The following is a 20,949-nucleotide window of genomic DNA, read 5'->3' as shown; positions in this document are numbered from 1 at the left end:
TTCGCAGCACATAAGAAAATAGGCCCAACATCAAGATTTATCACATGGACAAACAATCAGAACTTCACAGCACATTACAAATAGGCCCAACATCAACATATATCACATATACCAACTTCACATAGCACCATATTACAAAAAAGTGCACAGAACCTAGCACACATATGTTCACATTAAGTCCACAAAAGTTTGCCATAGGATGACAATTAAGTCCACCATAGCACCAAACATCATTTCACATAATCAAGTCCACCACATGACAATAAGTTCACAGAACCATCAAACAACTGATATAAGTAGATGGAGTTCATCACAGTGCAGAAGATCATAAAGGAGACTAGGACAGATTTAAGTTACCCTGGGAAAGGCTCAAGATACGTCGAAGGAGCAAATTGTTCTCTTCTTGCTGCTGCTTGAACTCTGCCAACTCCTTTTGAGTCTTTGCCAGTGCTTCATTTGCAAGATTTGCTTGTTCTTTTATTGCGACAATTTCTGCATGGAGAATGGCACAACTTTGCTTTTCGGCTGCAAGTTCTTCCTGAAGTGCTGCTTCTGTCGGTGTCACTGATTTCTTGGAGCTCATCTGCAGACCAGCATTTTTCAAAAACGTGGTATTGGAGTTGTCACGAGAGAGAACCTTGGACACAACTTCTGCACTAGTTCTTGGTGTCTCACCATCAGGTACAGGTTCTTCCATAATAGCTTTCATACTTGACTGCAGCAATGATTGAACATTAGCTATAAAATTAGATACATGAAAAACTGGCAGCTGCATAACACATTCAAAATATTGGCAGCTGCACAACACATTCAAAAAGTCACTGAAAACTGATGGAAAGCTACCAGGAAGCACAAACTAGAGGTAAGGAAACTTGTATAGAATGCAAATTTAACCAAATTTGTTTTCCATAAGCCAAAACAGAAACAAATAATATGAGTAAGCCAAGCATTCCCATATCTAGAAATATTGGATTGCCCTCTTAACTGTGATAGAGACAAGAAACATTTTGAGCTCTAACTCTGGTAGAATGTAATTATTTTCTATCTAGCCTCTAGCAACAATGCAGGCCAAATGCTTCTTGACAGAATCTAGGATACTGTTTTAGCATATATTAGAAGGCTGACTTCATAGACTATATTTGATTAGCTTTCATGGCAGCTTTTGATTGATGGAACACCCTGGTAGCTATAAAAGAACAAGGTTTTCCCCTCAACTACTTTCATAAAATTTGGAGGGGGTGCAATGTTACTTAGCGTTGGTTATTTTCTATTCCTCCTATGATGCCTAAATATTTTCCCTAGAAACCACTAATGTTTAGAAAGAAAATACTAGCGTGGAGTACATAATCCCTCATAATTAAGTTTACTTTTCCAAGTTACAATGAAATAAGTTTTGAAGTAGTAAAGGCTGAAATATATTCAGTCTTATGTTCATATGATTCAAAACCTCAATACATGCAAACACCACTACAGCAGCTTACGTAAAAATGAGTTTTCATGAATCACACCCTCAAACCCGGGATATTGGTAAAAATACAAACTGTAACCAGGATCAATTGATGAAAAAATGTTTATGTAGCTTATTTGGCATTTTAACCCAATCTCAACTTATGTTGTATATGGTAAGTTGTCTAGCGACAAGTTTCCAGCAGCTACAAATTTAGTTTGGCATGTATTAGACATTGTTAGAGTCTATAAATTCCATTAAGTCTGTAATGATCTTAGCTGCAAATATCTCTGCACACTAAGGACAGAAATTATCCTATGGATGTAAACATAAAATGAGCTGAATTAATAATCTGTTGGCATAGGTAACAAGGAATTGAGTTCAATGTTGTAAGAATATACAGAGCGACTTACAATTGCATCTTTGGCAGCATCACTTAGACCTTTTTTCCTACTGGTATGGCAGTCCTCAAAGGCATCCACAGCATCAAGCTCTACAACCTTGTTCTTCTCCTTCTATTTCAGTACAGAAAATGCAGATCAATTATCTTATATATCTATTACATTAGATAAGTGGTTCTTAACTATAATTAATGCTAAAAGATAATGGGAACTTACGTAAGCGTGCAAGTGTGCAGCATAGCTGCGAGATCCCGTAGCCTGATGGAACCTAACATTAAGCCGGTTTTGCTTGTTCTGTTCAGAGATTTGCTACAAAAGATGTATGTGTTAGACATAGTCGCAGGTATAAAATGAAACAAATATGTCATTAGAGATGACATACCATATTCTTTGGATTTGACCACTTTGCAACTAGTTCCAGCCACTGTTCATCAGTCATGCTACTTATGGGAGAGGTAGTTCTAATCTCATTAGCAGGTACTCCATTGAAGTAGGCCTTCTTCAAATTATACCGTGTTTGTCGTATCCCTTTCTGCAATACATCAGCACAAGCATCCCTTGTTGGCTGGTGTTTTTGGTTAATGGCCAACCTGACCTGATGGTTTGAATTGCAATCATTAAGGAGTAACACTAGGTCATATAATAGATGAAATATAAAAGAATATAGATAGGCTCTTACAGATAACTTGCCCATGAAGTTGTTAATATAGCCTTCATCATCCTTGTACTGCTTCCAATGAGGGAAGACAGGAACTTTAGTCCTAATGATAACACCAGCCTCTGATGCAAACTTGGCAGCTTGCACCGGTTCATCTGGCCTTCTCTTCCCTTCGGCAACAGCAATGGGCATTCTTCCCATAGCTTTGGTCATCTTGTCAAGCATTATTCCTGCGGTTGGTGGCCTTGATTTTCTTGTGCCTCTTCGTATAGGTACTACAGAGTATTCATTTACAATGTTAGCATTCATCAAATAGTTAAAAATAATAATTTTCTCTTCGTTGAACTAACTTGCCTTCAGCATCAGAATTGGTTTGCTGTGCAGGTTGCTCTTCATGGTGGGCATCATGTCCATATGACCAGTCCATCACCGGGCTCGGGGGCCTGTTCACATCATTATCTTGAAGCAAATGTCCACTGCCCACATCTTCATCACAATTGTTTTCTGTTTCTGGAGGCAGTTCTTCATGGCCATTACCTTTACCTTGTTCTGCTATGAGTTGCCTTTTCGCTGACCTTGTTGAGACTCCAGGAGGCATTTCGGTTGGAGCATCTGCCCTCACTCTCTTTGATATCCTTACTCCTGGTGGCATCTTGAGGGTAGGTTTCTTCTTCGTCGCACACTTCTTTCGTCTAGTTTGTCGAAAATATAAGAAGTGTCACGAATAACTCACGGAGTTGGTAGGGAAGAGCCCAGTGTGCTGCATCAGCCATCGCAGATGACCATTCACGATCATCACCAAGAAGACCTAGAGCCTGGCATGCAGCCTGAAATGTGGGATATCGATAGCCTTCAATAATACTAATGTCCAAATATGATCTTGCTCCCTTCACTATATGTAGCAACATACGAAGATAATATTGCTCTCCTTTATTTGGACCAACATGTGCTACTCTACCAATTTTGTTGCTTCCTCCTCGAGGAGCCCAATATTTCCCATCCCCATGCCAAGTGAACCATTCAGGGAACTCAACATATGTGTATTGGTTAGCTTGAGGATATGTTTTATTTGCTTCAAACCATGCAGTGAGCTTTGTGACGTGGCTGAATGGGTTTTCCAAAACTTGTTCAAGGTTATCATCTTCAGTAAAGGTAATATTGTTTTCAAATGGCAAGTGTACTGGAAGCCGCTCAACAGAAGGATCAGTGTGGTGAATTTGAAATTGTAGCAAGCGCCATGCTGCCTCATTAGGAGCTATGGTCCTGCACTCTAAGTAATCGTGTATCTCATTAACTCCTTGGTTAGATGATTCACCAACTGTTCTTCTACGTTGCAAACCAACCTTGGAAAAATCAGAACCTTTGTTAAAGTACTTAAACAAATATTTTTCCATACCATCACGGTTCACTCTCTCCACATTTATATGCGCTTGATATTTGACCACCAAATCAACATTATGTGGAACAACATACTGATTATCAGCAGCAATGCCATTCTTGTTAATAGCTAACCCATTTTTTGGCCTAGCATACCGAACATGGCCATTTGGCAAGACAACTGTTTTCTCACAAAAATCCTTTGGATAGTTGCTAGAACACTCACCAGAGGTCATGCAAGGACATGATTTATTGGCTGCACTACATGGACCATGGATCATAAATTTTGATACAGCCTCATAACCAATTGGATCATTAGAAGGATTTGGCAACTGTGCTGATATGAAAATATCAACCTCTTCAGCTGTCAATGGGCTGCTCCTATCTAACCATAATATAAGATGGACATGCGGGAGGCCACGCTTTTGAAATTCGATGGTATATACCACTGCAAAAAGAATACAGTGAGCAAGCATTGTGTACGTGAGAATGAATAGTGTAATTGAGAATGGAAAAAAGAGAGAAGGAAATGAGAAATTACCTGCAACTATTGGGCCAAAATACATATTCTTTGTAATATCATCCATAAATAGGTTCAACTTCATATGGAATACACGATCGATGATGTCAGGTCTATCAGAAGAATGCTGCCCTGGTACCAAAGCCAATGCTTTTGTCACCTCAGACCACAAAAGGTTCGATGTAAAAGTGATAAATAAATCCGGACAACCATATCTTCGACAGAGAGCAACATAATCAAGATAATTTTGATACAGATACCGTGGCCCTCCAACATATGACGAAGGCAATATGATCCTTTCACCAGCTTCCGACCCTTCTATGATATGGGCAGTTCTATACTTAAGCTGAAATGACTCGGTTCTATACTGTTTCAATCTAGATTCTTCCATGCAGCAATAGCCATATATTACATAGGCATGTGTTCCTCTCTTGCACTGCATAGGAGTATTGAAGTCATCAGCTCTATCATGGAGTATGTAAGCAAAATACTCCAAGATAGTAACATACTTCCGTTTGATGGCTGCTGATTGTGGGCATCGCCGATAGGCAATATTTTCATGGTAGCCATCCTCTCCATATGGAAAAAGAATTGGGTACTGCATTGCCATGAACTTACAATGTTTTTCACAAACTTTGTGCAGCTGACCAACTTTGTCCTCTACCAACAAATCACGACCAACATCACTTGCACCAAAATTGCCAACCACTAAGCCAACAACCTCAGATGCTACGGGTGCACTAAATACATCACTGTGCTTGTCAGGCACTCCAAACAATCTTATGCAGTATCGATCATCAGATCTTTGAGCCAATCTATCACGAGCAGTCCTAAACAACTGAACAATTGGATTGTGGGTGTTGAACATTTCTATAAGGGCAGCAACAATTTGTTCTCTAGGTTGGAAGCTTCTATTAGCATAGGTGGCAACTTGAATTCTATTTCTAATTTCATTCTCAGTATCAAAAATGTATAGCTGAGCGTATTCTGGTCGTTTACCTTCTTTTGGCAAGAGAGACCCCATGCGGTGGCAAAGCTGTCCACTTATCTTAAAAACATATGGGGCCCGTCCATCATTGATAGAATTTATAATCTTAACACCCATGGATGTGAAGGCAAACATAGAATTATAATATCGAATGTTCTCAAAGAAGTGAGCTGACATTGAGTGGTTTACCTCTGGAGGTGGCTTGTATGGAGGCAATATAACACTTCCTCCTCTGCAGCAGGTATTATATGATGGTGATGATGTGGCATGACGCCGATCAATACGCTCCTCATACCAAAAGTAAGCACAGCAATAGCGGCATGTATTGCTTGGAGGGCCAAGATTCAACGGAGAAAAGATAGTACCTAGCAACAAAAAATCATACTTGTAAGCCAAAGAACCTAATCGCAATGAAGTAATTTGAAGGCTTAAGCACATGCACATAGAACCATACAGTATATGCAGCTACTGTTCATCATGCCACTCAGTCATTAGGTATATTCAAAAGTGAATTTCAGCAAATGAGCAGAATGACTGGTCATCAATGAATTTTATGACCAATGAAGATGGCAACCATCAACCCAACATCAATGAATCAGCTTGATTGCACCAACGAACCAACTTGACTGAATCAGCGAATTGAGCATCGATTAGCAAACTTCTATAACAATCAGCATGCCAAACATCAATGACTGAACATATATGACAATATCATAGATCAGACCAAAAGTAGCTATCCAAAATGAATTGGCATATGTCATCCATATGATATAGTTAACACCATATATTAATTAATATGACCAACACAGGTACTGTTAGGCTAATTATTATAAAGAAGGAAATATAAAAAAGAAGAATCAATACCCAACATTTGTTTCATGGAATATAAGGCTAAAACAGAACCTCATGAAATTATTATACCCTAAGATAAGTATTACCCAAGCTTACCTTCGTGCAGGCATCGGTACATACACTTATTGGCCTCATAAAATCGAGTATCCCTTCGAGTGCATTGTGTCGAAAACAATAGTAAATTTCAATCGTGAGCTATTATGTCATAAATTGATCCAAATGGAATGCTATGATGAGCATTTATCAGCAAGCTTTAGCACAAATCAGCATGGCGAACATTCATGACTGAGCCTCTGTTGTCACAGGAAGAACCAAGCTATGAGATGTAATCTGATTAAGCTGGAATGTATAGCCTGTTCATGAAAACTAGAAACTCACATTAGTAGGAGCAGTGTATTTGCTGCGAAGCATATAACTATAGTAAAAAAAGAAATGCATAGAAGGGGCCCTAGAAATTTACTTACGACGATGCTTAGTTGATGGAGTTAAAACGGCATGGGAGGTTGATGATGAACCTACGGATACCAACCCCCATATTAGTAAGAATTAAAATCACCTAACAGGTAGCAGCACCAAGTAAAACCATAGGAAAAACACACGGGAAATTAAGTAGTACATACTATGCCTTGAGGATGCCAGCATACATGCCTTACGCTTCCTACGTGATTGAGCAGCTGTCGCAGAATCTGGCCGCGGGAAATCTAATTAAGAACATAAATGATATGGTCATGATCAATGCAATAAATCCGGTAGAAAAGTAGTGAAGCACGATAATGTTCACCAACACCACAACGCAGCTGGTTGAATGTGTGGCTATAACATGTATGTTCATGCGCCATACAGTGCAGGTAGACAATGGCAATATAAATGGCACAAAAAGTGCAATATGGCAATTATACCGATGGGCTGAGCAGACAATCGCCGCCGAACAGAACGTCTAGAAGGCAAATGAAAATCCGTAGGAAAGATGCCATCACCACAAGATAGCGTGTCAGCTGGGAGAGCATGAAATTATTTCATTGTTTGTATAAGTCACGCAGGTCGGTGAAATAAATAAGCAGAACATGATAATAATAATAATAAGTGAAGGGTATGCAACTCATTTAAAACCTGCTGGTGGATCAGTAAAGATATGCTGCCAGCGTCGCCGGCGAGTATTAGCAAGCAGTGCACCATTAGCTGTAGACATCACATCACCTAAGCAGGACAATGGATGTGAGAAAAGTTAGATAGGAAAAAGGCAAATTGATGCAGCCTTGAATGTTTTTTTTTTCCATTATACCCAAATCACATAGGCGGCATATAGGTGCTAGAAAAGCTTGGTGTTTCAAGAGGGAAATCAGGGAATACATGTATAATGTATGGAACACGATCGATATGGTGCAAAAAATGCCGAAAAGAAAAGCCCCCAACCAAATAGCACTGTAAAGGTTGATCTTGTAGCGATTCTGCACCCATTACTATAAAATAAATATTTCCTAGTATAGCAGCCCATCGAAACTGATGAACCCTGAGTTCCACTCGACACTCAAGGTTGTTGTTGGCCCGATCTTTCGGTGAGTTGATGGTAACTACAATTTGGGAGAAACGTTGACGATCCGACTACAACCGTACAAGACGTTCTGTTGCACCTTAGCGATCGATACACCTCTCCGCGGGTTGTTGATCTTATCGATGCAGATCAACCCTATTCCTGCAGGCAATCGAGAACAAGCAAGAACAAGATAGAAAGCAACTGAATTGCTAGATAGACAAGACGCACAAAGATGAATTGATACACGATAAAGTGGGGTTCCGAACAAGCAGACGGACGGTCTAGCCGACACGCGCGCTGCAAGCGAAGTAGCAATGGCTAAACTTACAATTAATCAAAACCCGCGATACTCTGAAGGGGTACCAAGCTATTTATAGAGATAGGAGACCCTAGGTCGTCCTCCACCTGATTGGGGCGCACCCCACATGGGCCTCACTTGGGCCGGGGTTCCAGACGAAGTTACAAGCACATAGGCCCATTACAGGTGTCGCAGCACCTTGTTTCTTCAGTTGTTGCCGACTGAGATGAAATTTGGCAATGAGGCTTGATGCATTGGAAAGAGGACTTCGAGAGCTTTCCAACAAGTACTCATGGACCGAAAACAGAGGTCGTATGGAGATTCGGTGGCCGTTTGAAGTCAGCAGTGTAGTAGGCGGTCGAATCGGATTCCAGCACTTGGAGGACTTGAACTTGATATCTTGTCGTTAATCCATGATGTGAGCAACGGATGTATCCGTAGTAGCCATGGTCACATCATCCTCCCCTTCTTCACGGAAAACCGTCCTCGGTTTTTCCATATGGTGCTCTTTGCGTAGTCCATTTACAACAACCTGTTTCTTCCAATTAAAACAAGGCAAACTCGAGACAATTTGGTTAGCAATAACATTTTTCTCTAGCTTGTATGTTTTGTCCACATGTACAGGAAGTTCTAAATCCGAGCAGATGTAAAGTCTATGCACAAAATATATCCCAAGATCATTATATTCGCCAAAGATGTGAAATATAACATTGGTTGGACATGGCAAATCAGAATGAGCAAATATTTTGTCCTTCAAACAATTGAGCTCACAAGAATTATCAAACAGAATATAGCCCCATGTAGAATTATCAAACAGAATATAGCCCAATGTATTTAAAGAAGATTGCAATTGAAGTTCATCATTCTCGCTGGACGTGTGAATAACATGCTTAAATTCAGTACATGGAGAATCAAGATTAAAAGTAGCATGTTCATTCACTAGTTGTGGAATGGATATAAGTGAAGTACTATCACACAACTCTTCTTTATCACAAGGAACAGAATGCAAATCAACTTGTGACAAAGGCAATTCAGAAGTAGGTTCCACTAAAGTTTGCTCTAGGTCAGCATGGAAAGTGGAAAAATGTAATTCATCAGAAGCATACTCACCTTGAGTAATTTCTGCACCATTTAATTTACCTTTTATGTCCTCTTCAGATAATGTAGGTGCATCAGCCTTCTCCTCATTCGCGAGTGATGGAAGTGACATCTCAAACATATCGTTCTTCTCATTTTGGGGACTGTTCTGAACTTCCTGCAAAACATCAGTGATAGGAGGCACAAGCATAGCTTGTTGCTCCGTTGGGTTCTCCAAAATTTTGCGCTCAACATTGCAAGCAAGCATGAACAATTGGCCTATATGATTATATGTCACATTAACAAGCCCAGCCTGAATATTGGAATTAAGCCCTCTGAAAAATCTAGTCATTGTGTTCTCATTAGATTCTTGTAAACCACTATAAGTGATACAAATTTTAAAATCATGAAAGTACTCCCTAACAGTTTTGTCACCTTGTTTTAGATGTTCAAATTTCTCAAGGAGAGCACGTCTATAGTATGAAAACACAAATCTTTTTCTCATCAGTATTTTGCATTCATCCCAAGTTTCAAGCTTATTTCCCACAGTATGCCACCAAAAAGATGCAGAACCGGTACACTTATTACTAGCAGCCTTAATCATTTGAGCATTAGAAAAATCATACTCATCAAATTGTTTTTCTACTGCTAGCTCCCAATTAACATAAGCGACGGAATCATACTTACCATCAAAACCAGGCAATTTAGATTCTACCCTTGCAAGATCATTATCATGTACCTCATATGTGATGCGTGAAGACGTCGCTATATCTCGTTGATGGTGAAGATGTTGACGTTGAGCATGACCATCTCGTTTCCCCGTGCGCAATCCTGCCATAGTTAGTAGCAAACAAGAAACATACACAAAAATATGCGCGCTCCTATTAACTACTAGGTAGTGGCAGCTCAAAAATCACACACACTCAAGCTTTTAACCAAGCTCTTACAAGATCTTACCAATGCAAGTGGAATGGTGACATACACCGACTTAACCAAGCACCCCAATGGAGGTTGGATGTATCGATGCCTTGGCAAACACTTGCTGTACGGCTGCAATCAGATCTATGGAGCTCTGGGTAGGCTTAAATATGTAGCAAAGGCATAGCAAATGCTCAAATCAGAGAATGCAAAGTTGAATAATGATTCAAAGTCAAGTACCGTGCTGGTCCTAGGCTAGAACGTACTAGAGACGCGAGCCTAGACACAAACGATACCACAAGATAGCACTAGGAACAACTTATGCACAACTCTGATATATGAAGTTCAGCTCAAACATAACAATATTTTCTCTTTTCTTTCTTTCTTCTTTCTTTTTTTTTCTTTCCTTTCCTTTTCTTTTCTTTTTTTTGGGTGCGGCTTTTCTTTTCTTTTTTTTATGCACCTTTCTGCCTTTTTTTTCTTTCTTTTATTTTATTTTATTTTACAAAAATAGATTTAAGGACCTCAATATAAGATTACAGGGACTCAAACGTAAATATAAAATTTACAAGGACTCAAATGTAAAAGTCCAAACCAAAATTAAAAATTATACAAAAATGGAATGCTTAATTTATACTGGTTCCGTTTTTCTGAACGGATCTCGAAACGGACACCAAACAGAAATTCACCAAGGTGTATGGGATGGCACGGTGTAGATTGAACCGAGAGGAGAGGGAGTCGGACTGAAGGGGGGAATGCCGCATGGAAGGTGGTGGGACTCTGTGAGAAATCTAAAAGAAGGAAACCGATTCCTTTTCTGCGTGGCCCCCAAATAGAAACGAAAGCAATCTAATCTAGTCTAATATTCTCCTTCCATCTTCCTCATGCGCATCTTCTCCTTCCTTCTTCCTCACGCGCATATGCACGGCAAAAACAAACACACACAAGGATCGGCAAACTCTAGATGCAACTCAAGAACTCCAAAACTAACCGACAAAAACTTCTGAAAACTACAAAAATAGAACCGTGGCAGCGAGCCGATTCCGTTTTCGTAGGTCCCGACAACAACAGAGACACGGTGGCAGCGACGACTCTGGTACAAAACATGACCAGAACTCGAAACTCTAACGAAACTCTAAACGAACTAGAAGCTAAGACCAGCAACATGACGTGACGATGCAACACAAAATTCAACAAAGCAAAAACTGAAAAGAACAATGCAATGGCACAATATGGCTAGGTAAATGATACAATTTTTTTGTATGGCTATTTTCTGGTTATGGGTAGATAAAAACTCATCGAGCAACAAAAGCTCTGATACCACCTGATGAACCCTGAGTTCCACTCGACACTCAAGGTTGTTGTTGGCCCGATCTTTCGGTGAGTTGATGGTAACTACGATTTGGGAGAAACGTTGACGATCCGACTACAACCGTACAAGACTTACAAGACGTTCTGTTGCGCCTTAGCGATCGATACACCTCTCCATGGGTTGTTCTTGTCGATGCAGATCAACCCTATTCCTGCAGGCAATCGAGAACAAGCAAGAACAAGATAGAAAGCAACTGAATTGCTAGATAGACAAGACGCACAAAGATGAATTGATACACGATAAAGTGGGGTTCCGAACAAGCAGACGGACGGTCTAGCCGACACGCGCGCTGCAAGCGAAGTAGCAATGGCTAAACTTACAATTAATCAAAACCCGCGATACCCTGAAGGGGTACCAAGCTATTTATAGAGATAGGAGGACCCTAGGTCGTCCTCCACCTGATTGGGGCGCACCCCACATGGGCCCCACTTGGGCCGAGGTCCCAGACGAAGTTACAAGCCCATAGACCCATTACAGGTGTCGCAGCACCTTGTTTCTTCAGTTGCTGCCAACTGAGATGGAATTTGGCAATGAGGCTTGATGCATTGGAAAGAGGACTCCGAGAGCTTTCCATCAAGTACTCACGGGTTGAAAACGGAGGTCGTATGGAGATTCGGTGGCCGTTTGATGTTAACAGTGTAGTAGGCGGCCGAATCGGATTCCAGCACTTTGAGGACTTGAACTTGATATCCTGTTGTTCATCCATGATGTGAGCAACGGATGTATCAGTAGTAGCCAAGGTCACATTAGAAACTATCTTTCATCATAATTTATATTGTACATCAAATAGACAAAATATTAAAAAGTAGTGTATATAAACTATCGGTGTATAAAGCCAACATATCTAGATAGAATAAACATGACCCAACTTTGACACATGCAACAGCTTGTACTCGTGCGTAATAGTTGCAACAGAAACTATCAAACAAAGCAATAATCAATCTTACCAATAAAATATATGTTTGGAAAAACACAATCCCATATGTGCATTCCAATTATTAGGTAATTCATTTAGTAAGTGTTCAGCGGGCCATTCCAAGCACCAATCTGTTGAACCTATCCACATCCAGTACTATTTCTCCTAGACCCTTTCTCTTATCATGTGAACCACATGTCGGGCATGCAAACTATAAATGGGGGAAGCCACCCAAAAAAACACTACTATAAAGGCTAATCTTGCAGCATTTTTGCACCCATAACTGGAATAAAAAAAATTATTACCTAGCATAGCAGCCCATCCAAATTCTTGAAGAAAGGTAAAATGAATGGCATCACCAAGCTCGGCAATCTTGAAATAACCATCTAGCTGCAAAATGGTAGGTAGATTAGCTATACCATGATAATCTAGTAAAAAAAGGCCAACAGGTAATTGGGTGGGAAAACACCGCATAATATTATTAAAAAAAATAACCAAGCAAACACAGAAACCAATAAAATTAGGGTGAGTACTCGAGAAGTCAAGATTATTAAGAAGGGTCAATGTCACCAAGCAAATGAGGAATTTTTCACAGAAAGATAGAAAAGGATATCTAAAATTATGAAAGGCCAAGGTCCAAGGACATTAGCACTTGTTCTCAAGACCTATCCAATGGTAAGCTCAAAAGACTCACACAATATAACAACCAAGATCGGAAGATTATCCTATATCTGTATCTATATTGAAAGGAATGACTCTCCTTATATCTTTTTTCCTATAGAAAATTGAACCAAGTATTCTACATGTGCAAGTTATAAGAAGAATATATATATTTGTTAAAACATGTTTCAGAATCACCATCAATCATATAATTCGAAATCTGTCTAGTGTGGACCTTATTTATGAGATCTGAGGAAGGATCTCACCCAGGTGTACAATCTACAGATGGGTGGCTTGATGAGTAAATGACAGGCAGGATGATCAGGAGCAAAGCATCAGGAATGCAAGATTAATATTAGGTGGGACACACGAAAAACCCAGTAGGTGGTGTGATAACATGGAGACCAAGAAACAGATGGCACTGGCCAGGCATCCCCGCTTGTAGAATAATAGAACACGAAGAGACATATGCATTCTTGTATAACAGCATTGACCGCAGCAGGGATTTCTCACATTATTGTTATGACAGGTACACTATTGAACTATGTGAAGCATATAAAATTTATTGTGTTTGATTTCAGTTCTAATCACATGAAGCAGTGTAATTTGCAGAATATTAGAAAGCCTTTTCCACCTGTTTTGCTTTTGATAAATTTCTGTGCATTGCTTAACTTCTTTATTTGGATCTTCATAAGTTTTCATGCATTAGCCATTTCCAACAAAAACAACCATAACTATTCCTATTCTAATCATCTGATAAATATCCAAAGCCTATAGAATTAGTACTTGGAAAAAGGTTGAATCAGCTGGGAACAATCTAAGCCGCTGTCATCGCTTCATATGCAAATTAGAGCTTAAAAAACAAAATAAACAGTAACCAAAACTACTCCAGTCCACAATCAGACCCAGAACTTAGCAAGCTAGCAATTATGTCACATGTGAGAGCTTGGATATGAGAAATCTCCTGACAGGAAACACAGCGATGTGCATAGATGAACAAATGCACTTATCGATACATGATAATGTCTGCCTCGCACCCACATGAAACAACTCATTAGAGTCTCTTTATGTAATTAGAGATGAAGAAGGTTGACCCAAAAGATCAAAGCTGATTTCTATTCAATGAAAAACAACGCATAACATTATTAAAAAAAGGGCTCCCTGAATTTGTATACAAATTTGAAGACCAAATCAGAGTAAATGACAACATAACCCAATCTCAATGTGATCTAAATATACCGCAACAACACAGACCACTCCATATATTGTGTTGGTATATAGCACCTGCCATAGCTACTGTCACATCCTGCTCTAACTGAACCATGTGGGTAAAGAGATCGCATAGAACTACAATTTGTTGTCAGTAACCGAAACTAAATGAAATCAATATGCTGCTTTCACAATATGTGCGATGGCGACAATGTTTACTAAGGTAATGCATACAATATGTGTGATTGTGAAACAGTTGATCAACCATGTGATACATCATATGTAGCATATGAAATTTAGCATATAAGGATTTGGCTCATGCAGCTGACGATAAATCACACGATATTAGAAGCTACTACCTACTGTGCAGCACATAGGTGACCAAACTGGAGATGCCCAACTGCATGTGAAGTACCACAGGGTGGCTGGACATGCTAGCATGCATCCAATCCAAATCAAGTATGCCTGATTCATAGAGAAAACGATAGGGAGAGATAAGAGAAGCAGCACCATACCTATAACCTTTTCCTGGTCGAGCTCACTGTCCCATGGGAGGCGACGGCGTTGTATTGGCCGGCGGCGGCGACGCGTAGGGCAGGCGGAGGCAGAGCAGGCGGAGGGCGGCGGCGGTGAGTAGGCCAGGCGGACGGCAGGGCGTAGGCGTTGGCTGGGCGGCAGAGGAGGGGACGCCGCGGCGGCGGCGGACGGAGCCGGGCCGTCGAGGAAGAGGAACGCGCGCGTTGGCGGGCAGAGCCAGAGGCGGAGCAGCGGGAGGCGGAGCGGCAGGGTGCGGCGGGAGGAGGCGATGCCGGGCGGAGGGCGATGGCGGCGCGCGTAGTCAGCGAAGAGAAAGAGGCGACTTCGCCGATGCGTCCGTGTGGTCCAGGATGCGGTGGTGTGGTGGATAAGGTTTCGTGATGGATGGTCTAGATCGAAGAAACGCATCAGATCGTACGGCTACGAACGGAGGGATCACTGTTGCACTGTAGCAAGGGGAAAGCGGCCACGTAGCGACGGCAAAAACAATAAGTTGTGATTATGATTCACGCGCTACATTTTAAGGAGATGAATAAATTCACGAGGCATTTTTGGGGAAGAGCACGGGCCGAGCCGTGCGTGTGGACTGGGCTGGGCTGGGCCGCTACTTTCTTCTTCTGTTTTTAATCCTGGTACCATTCAGGTAGGTGTTCTTTTACGCAAAACGAGGTGATTGAGTTTTTATTATTATAAATTTAAGAAATAGATTAATATAATATTTTAGGGCAACTTTCACATAGAATGTTTTCGTACGAAATACACCGTTTAGCAGTTTGAAAAATGTGCCACGAAAATCTTAATTTTCATCCTACTCTTGTTGGAGAAAAGAATATGACAATGGATCCATCGGTGGATTCACAGAGATACACCATGATCCAATGGCTAAAATATTAATCTAGATGATGTGGTTTCTTAGAAGTTGAGTTTTATATTAGTAAATGACTTTGAGTTGGTTATACTTATGATGGACTATTAAAAAACTGCCGCAGGTTTTTTTGAAAAATTTTCAAATCTAATTATAGTATAATTATAGTACAATTACACTATAACCATACTATAACTATAATATAACTTGTACACAAGTATTAAAATAATATATACAACTTTATATCTAACTTATATAGAGATTACAGTATAAAATAATATATAGAACTTTATATCTAACTTATATAGAGATTATAATATAGTTGAAGTGTAGTTATATTGTAGTTATAATATAACTATAGTGTAATTACACTGTAACTATATTATAGTTATATTTGAAATTTTTTTTAGAAAAAACGACAGTTTTTTAACAATTCCATAATTATAATATAAAAAGAACGTATACAACACATACAAGCAAAGAAACGACATATGTATACTTTCTATATAATTGGTACCCACTAAAGCTAAAGCTCACCATGCAAGCATGGCACATCATCACCCACTAGCATTACTATTTTAGCCCATTTAAAATCCCATACAAGCATGGCACATCTTCACTCATTAGCAATTACTATTCTAGCCTATTTTAAATCCCATGCAAGCATGACATATCATCTATAATATTATATTATAGAGATCAACAAGTATGTGTCAAATCATCTTCCTCATATTATTTTCTCAACATTTTAACTTTCATTATTTCGATAATATTTAACATATACTCATTTGTAAATCCTGTAGCCAAGCGCGGGGTATCACCTAGTTTTAAAAAAGGAGAGACAAAGGCTGTGTTTAGTTCTATGTCAAAATTGAAAGTTTGAAGAAAATTAAAACGATGTGATAAAAAAGTTAGAAGTTTGTGTGTGTAGGAAAGTTTGATGTAACGAAAAAGTTGAAAGTTTAAAGAAAAAAGTTAGAACCTAAACCGGCCAAAAATCAAAAACATTAATGGGGAGATGACAACATCGATACCCACACTGTACCGTGACCGGACCACCTGCGCACCTTCATCAGTTGATCCGATCCCTGTGACTTGAACACTGAGCAGATTTCATATTTCGACGACACTAAACGACAGGGAAGTGAAACAAAAATGGCCGTATGCAAACAGAAATCCACGTGTACGGTGGTTAATCATTTGGAATTCCACAATCTATAATCCTATATATACGGCGCTCCTCAGTCAAGCTTGGCTGCCGAATGAACTTTGGACCACTCAATCAAACACCAGGTAGCTAAGATAGCTAGCTAGTCGAGAATCTCCATGGATGAGCTCTCTGCAGGAAGCTTGTATTTGGTCGTTCTGGGCACGCTTGCCCTCGCACTGGCGTTCAAGAGGGTTCTGCGAGGCAAGGAAACCGGAGTCAAACTCCCTCCGGGGCCATGGAACCTCCCCATCATCGGCAGCCTCCACCATCTCGTGGGCGCGTATCTGCCACACCGCGCCTTGCTCCGCGTGTCGCGCCGGCAGGGCCCGCTCATGCTGCCCAGGCTCGGCGAGGTGCCCGCGGTGGTCGTCTCTTCCCCAGAGGCCGCCATGGAGTTTTTGAGGACGCGCGACCCCGTCTTCGCCAGCCGGCCGCGGGGCACGCTACGCTCGACATCGTCAGCTTCGGCGGTAAAGGGATCGTCATGGCGCCATACGGCGAGCACTGGAGGCAGGTGCGCAATGTCTGCGTGGTGGAGCTGCTCAGCACAAGGCAGGTGCAGCGGTTGGAGTCTATCAGGCAGGAGGAGAGGAGGTGTCCCGCCTCGTCGAGGCCATCGCCACGACATCGCCTGCTACAGCCAGCATCGGCATGACCCAGACGCTAGCGGCGCTCAATAACGACATCATCGCGAGGGCGGTGTTCGGCGGCAGGTGCCAACAGCAGGAGGACTACGTTACCTCCGTGTGCTCAAAGTGGTGGCGACGCTGGCGGGGTCGTTCAACATGGTTGACCTGTTCCCGTCGTCGCGTCTGGTGCGGTGGCTGAGCTGCGTCGAGCGCCGCCTGAGGGAGCACCATGCCCAGACGGTAAGAATCGTGGATTCAATCATTCAGGACCGCAAGGAGAACGAGGCGAGTGCCTCCCCTGGCGCCAGCGCTGAGGACGACGATAACGACGACCTGCTCGATGTGCTCCTGAGGCTACAAAGGGAAGACAACCTCACCTTCCCTATCACCGCGGAGATCATCGGCGCCCTCATCTCTGTAAGTGGCAACTTATTTCAGTCGCCTGACGCCTGTTACTTCCTAAAATGACTGAATTCAAGGTTTTAATAATTTATCTCTATTGCAGTCCTACCACTGAGGTTCACAATTTGATTTGAAGGATTATTAATTATTACTCCCTTCTTTTTATATTGATATATATATATCACAATATCAGCTTTGAAATCTCTACTTGATTTCATCATAGGGTTCAAAATTCAAATTTAGGATGCAGATATATATACACATGTTGTTTAAAATTTATAATTTAGGTAGCTTTGTCCATTATCGTTCCAATTTAAAAATATGGAAAACTAAGTTATGGAAACTATTAATTAATTACTTAATTTATATGCAAAAGAGTTTTTATAGCAGATTGAAAAACATGTTTCTTTCTTTATTTGTGATCTATTACTTCCAATGAAGTAAGGCAAATAATGACCGTGGATCAAAATGTTATGAACGGTCTAAAACGAAGTTGGGGTACAGTAAATAATTCCATCAAGTGCTTAAAACAAACCCATATGCTACTCAGAATTTACATTCGGCTCAGGATACCATCTCTGTTATATTCTTTTTAAAAGGAGAAAACTCGTCCTTGCTTTTACAATTCCGAACTGCCCATAAAACCTAAATATGGGGCTTTTCTATAATGTTTCCTTATTTGCAGGATATTTTTGGAGCTGCTACAGATACTACAGGTTCCACGCTTGAATGGGCTATGGCAGAGCTCATGAGGAATCCAAGGGCGATGGAGAAGGCAAAACAAGAAGTTCAAAACGCACTTGGCCAAGGAAGAGCCATGGTCACCGGTGCTGACATTGGTGACCTCCACTACCTACAGATGGTCATCAAGGAGACCTTACGTACGGCTACATCCTTCTATCCCTCTAATTGTACGGGCAAGTGAAGAGAGCACATTGGTCATGGGCTATGACATATCACAAGGCACCAATATTTTCATAAATGCATTTGCTATAGCGAGGGACCCAAGATATTGGAAGGATGCTGATGAGTTCATGCCAGAGAGATTCGAGAAGAATGGTGATGACATCAAGGCCACCACCGTGCACATGGGGTTTATCCTGTTCGGAGTTGGACGTAGGCAATGTCCTGGAGCTTTGTTTGCAACTACCACAATTCAACTGACGCCGGCAAACCTGTTGTACCACTTCGACTGGACACTTATCAATAGGGAGAGTCCAGAGTCGCTCGACATGGGAGAGGTTTTGGGGATTAGTATACACAGGAGGTCCGATCTATGTTTGCACGCAGCTTTGAGCGTGTCTTCTGGATTCCTAAGCCACTCTGACAGAGACTCTTGAGGTGGTGTGCACTCTGATATTGCCTAAGAACAGCTATACAAATTGAAGATAGGGTTACTCAAAATAAACAAGGCCCAGGAGAAGGATTGGTGGCAGCATGGACAACTCTGGCGGCAGTGTTTGAGAACACGCGCATGGAACTGGAGCTGAAGAAGAAAACAATTGCCGATCTACCCCAAGCCATCGAAGCAAAACGTAGCAAGCTCAAAGCTACCATCGGTGCAAGTCCATCAAATCAATACCAAGATCAGATGCCGGTGATATGAAAATTAGTGACGTTGTCGATCAAATTCGCCTGTGCATGATATCGGCAATCCAGAAGTACCTAGGTTGATGTAAACTCCTAAGTCTTGAACTACTTTGGGTCACAAACAATATTTTGCTGCTAAACATTCAATTTCAACCATGTTGTAATATATTCACTGTCTTGTAAGCTGATTTTTCCTTTTCACATTTTGTCTCTGATGATTGAAAATTGTTCTAAGGGCGATATTTAATATGGGCCATCTTAAGGTGATGTCATCCATTGGCTTTGTCATAAATCGGCTATCCCCAACCGATCTTGAGTTAATCGATATACTAGGATAATACTTCTTAAAATGTTTCCAATTCATTGCTTTTCCAAAAACTTCTGCATCTAGTCCTTCAAGCAATATGCATTCTTGGGCACACAACAACAAATCCGAAAGGGTTCTTCCCAATTCGGTAATCATTTTTCAAATTTACTATCTCTTGTCCCTATTGGCAAAATCAATTTCTAGAATAATTCTCTTTCCTGAAAAGACTTTGGCACAACTTTTTATTATAATGCCTTAAAACTAATTCTTTATCCTTTCTGACCTTTTCCAAAGCACGCCACCGAACATTAGCCAAATCCTCCAACTCATAAACCATTAACTTATGATAATCATCGGTTGATAACTGATTCTGCAAAGAAATCATCCTTGAGCCGATGTTAGTTTCCTATGGCAAAGCAGCCTCATGTCCATAGACAACACATGAGTAGCTCCATGGCATGCCATCCGATAGGCCCACAATGAATCGGCTAGCGAGATATGCCACTTCTTCAGTTGTTCAACAATTTTCTCTTAATTAACATGATCAAAATCTTGTTAGACACTTCAGCTTGCCCATTGGCTTGTGCATAATAAGGAGAAGAATTCAACAACTTAATAGCCATACTATCAGCAAACTGAACAAACTCATCTGATACAAAAATAGATCCTTGATCTGTTATAATTGTCTACAGAATCCCAGAGCGATAGATTATATGTTGACGAATTCAATGGCATCTTTAGAGTCAACCTTCTTCAAAGGTATCGCCACAAACCACTTCGTGAAATAATCTGTAGCTACCATAATATACTTGTGCCCCTTGCTCGCGGGTGGGTTAATCTGGCAGATCATATCGTTTCCCTAACCTCGGAACAACCATGGCTTTACTATCGGGTTCATGTCCGATGCTGATGCCCTCTGAATAGCTCCAAATTTTTGACAATCCTAACATCTCTTATAGTACTTAAAGAAATCCTACAGTATTTTTGACAATCCTAACATCTCTTATGAGCCGATTGATGTGTTCCACAAATTCCTTCCTGTACCTCACACATAACTACTTCGGCTTCTTCCAAGTTCAAATATTTGAGCAAAACCCCATCAATCGTCCGATAGTACAAATCATTATCAAGCAACAAATATTTAAGGTCCTTGTACATTAATTTCATTGACACGGATTGAGA

At 40.8% G+C, this 20,949-nt stretch overlaps 1 protein-coding gene, 1 long non-coding RNA gene and 1 pseudogene across 2 annotated transcripts; 1 reads left to right on the top strand and 2 right to left on the bottom strand.

The window, feature by feature from the left end:
• Nucleotides 1-337: 337 nt before the first annotated feature.
• On the bottom strand, nucleotides 338-3,104 carry LOC127766297 (uncharacterized). Its single transcript, XM_052291380.1, has 6 exons — nucleotides 2,861-3,104; nucleotides 2,528-2,781; nucleotides 2,231-2,443; nucleotides 2,065-2,157; nucleotides 1,861-1,962; nucleotides 338-715 (listed from the first exon to the last, which is right to left on the bottom strand). The coding sequence occupies exons 1-6, from the start codon at nucleotides 3,102-3,104 to the stop codon at nucleotides 338-340; spliced, it is 1,284 nt and encodes a 427-aa protein (XP_052147340.1).
• An 8,550-nt stretch (nucleotides 3,105-11,654) lies between these two features.
• LOC127765498 (uncharacterized) lies at nucleotides 11,655-15,111 on the bottom strand. Its single transcript, XR_008016125.1, has 3 exons — nucleotides 14,743-15,111; nucleotides 12,664-12,748; nucleotides 11,655-12,133 (listed from the first exon to the last, which is right to left on the bottom strand). It is a non-coding gene; the product is annotated as an uncharacterized LOC127765498 (long non-coding RNA).
• A 1,788-nt stretch (nucleotides 15,112-16,899) lies between these two features.
• On the top strand, nucleotides 16,900-19,738 carry LOC127765801 (zealexin A1 synthase-like; annotated as a pseudogene).
• The last annotated feature ends 1,211 nt before the right edge of the window (nucleotides 19,739-20,949 follow it).

The sequence above is a fragment of the Oryza glaberrima genome, chromosome 3, assembly GCF_000147395.1.
Source record: "Oryza glaberrima chromosome 3, OglaRS2, whole genome shotgun sequence".
NCBI classification, from domain to species: domain Eukaryota; kingdom Viridiplantae; phylum Streptophyta; class Magnoliopsida; order Poales; family Poaceae; genus Oryza; species Oryza glaberrima.
Note: the sequence above shows the minus strand (reverse complement) of the source record. Positions and strands in the feature narration are given on the sequence as shown.

Bases quoted from the DNA above. Each gene is read 5' to 3' on its own strand.
- LOC127766297 (XM_052291380.1), bottom strand. From the start codon at position 3,104: ATGCCTCCTGGAGTCTCAACAAGGTCAGCGAAAAGGCAACTCATAGCA. The intron at 1,963-2,064 runs GTAAGTTCCCAT...GTACTGAAATAG, and splicing joins CTGCACACTTGCACGCTTAC to AAGGAGAAGAACAAGGTTGT. The intron at 716-1,860 runs GTAAGTCGCTCT...TCATTGCTGCAG, and splicing joins ATGCTGCCAAAGATGCAATT to TCAAGTATGAAAGCTATTAT.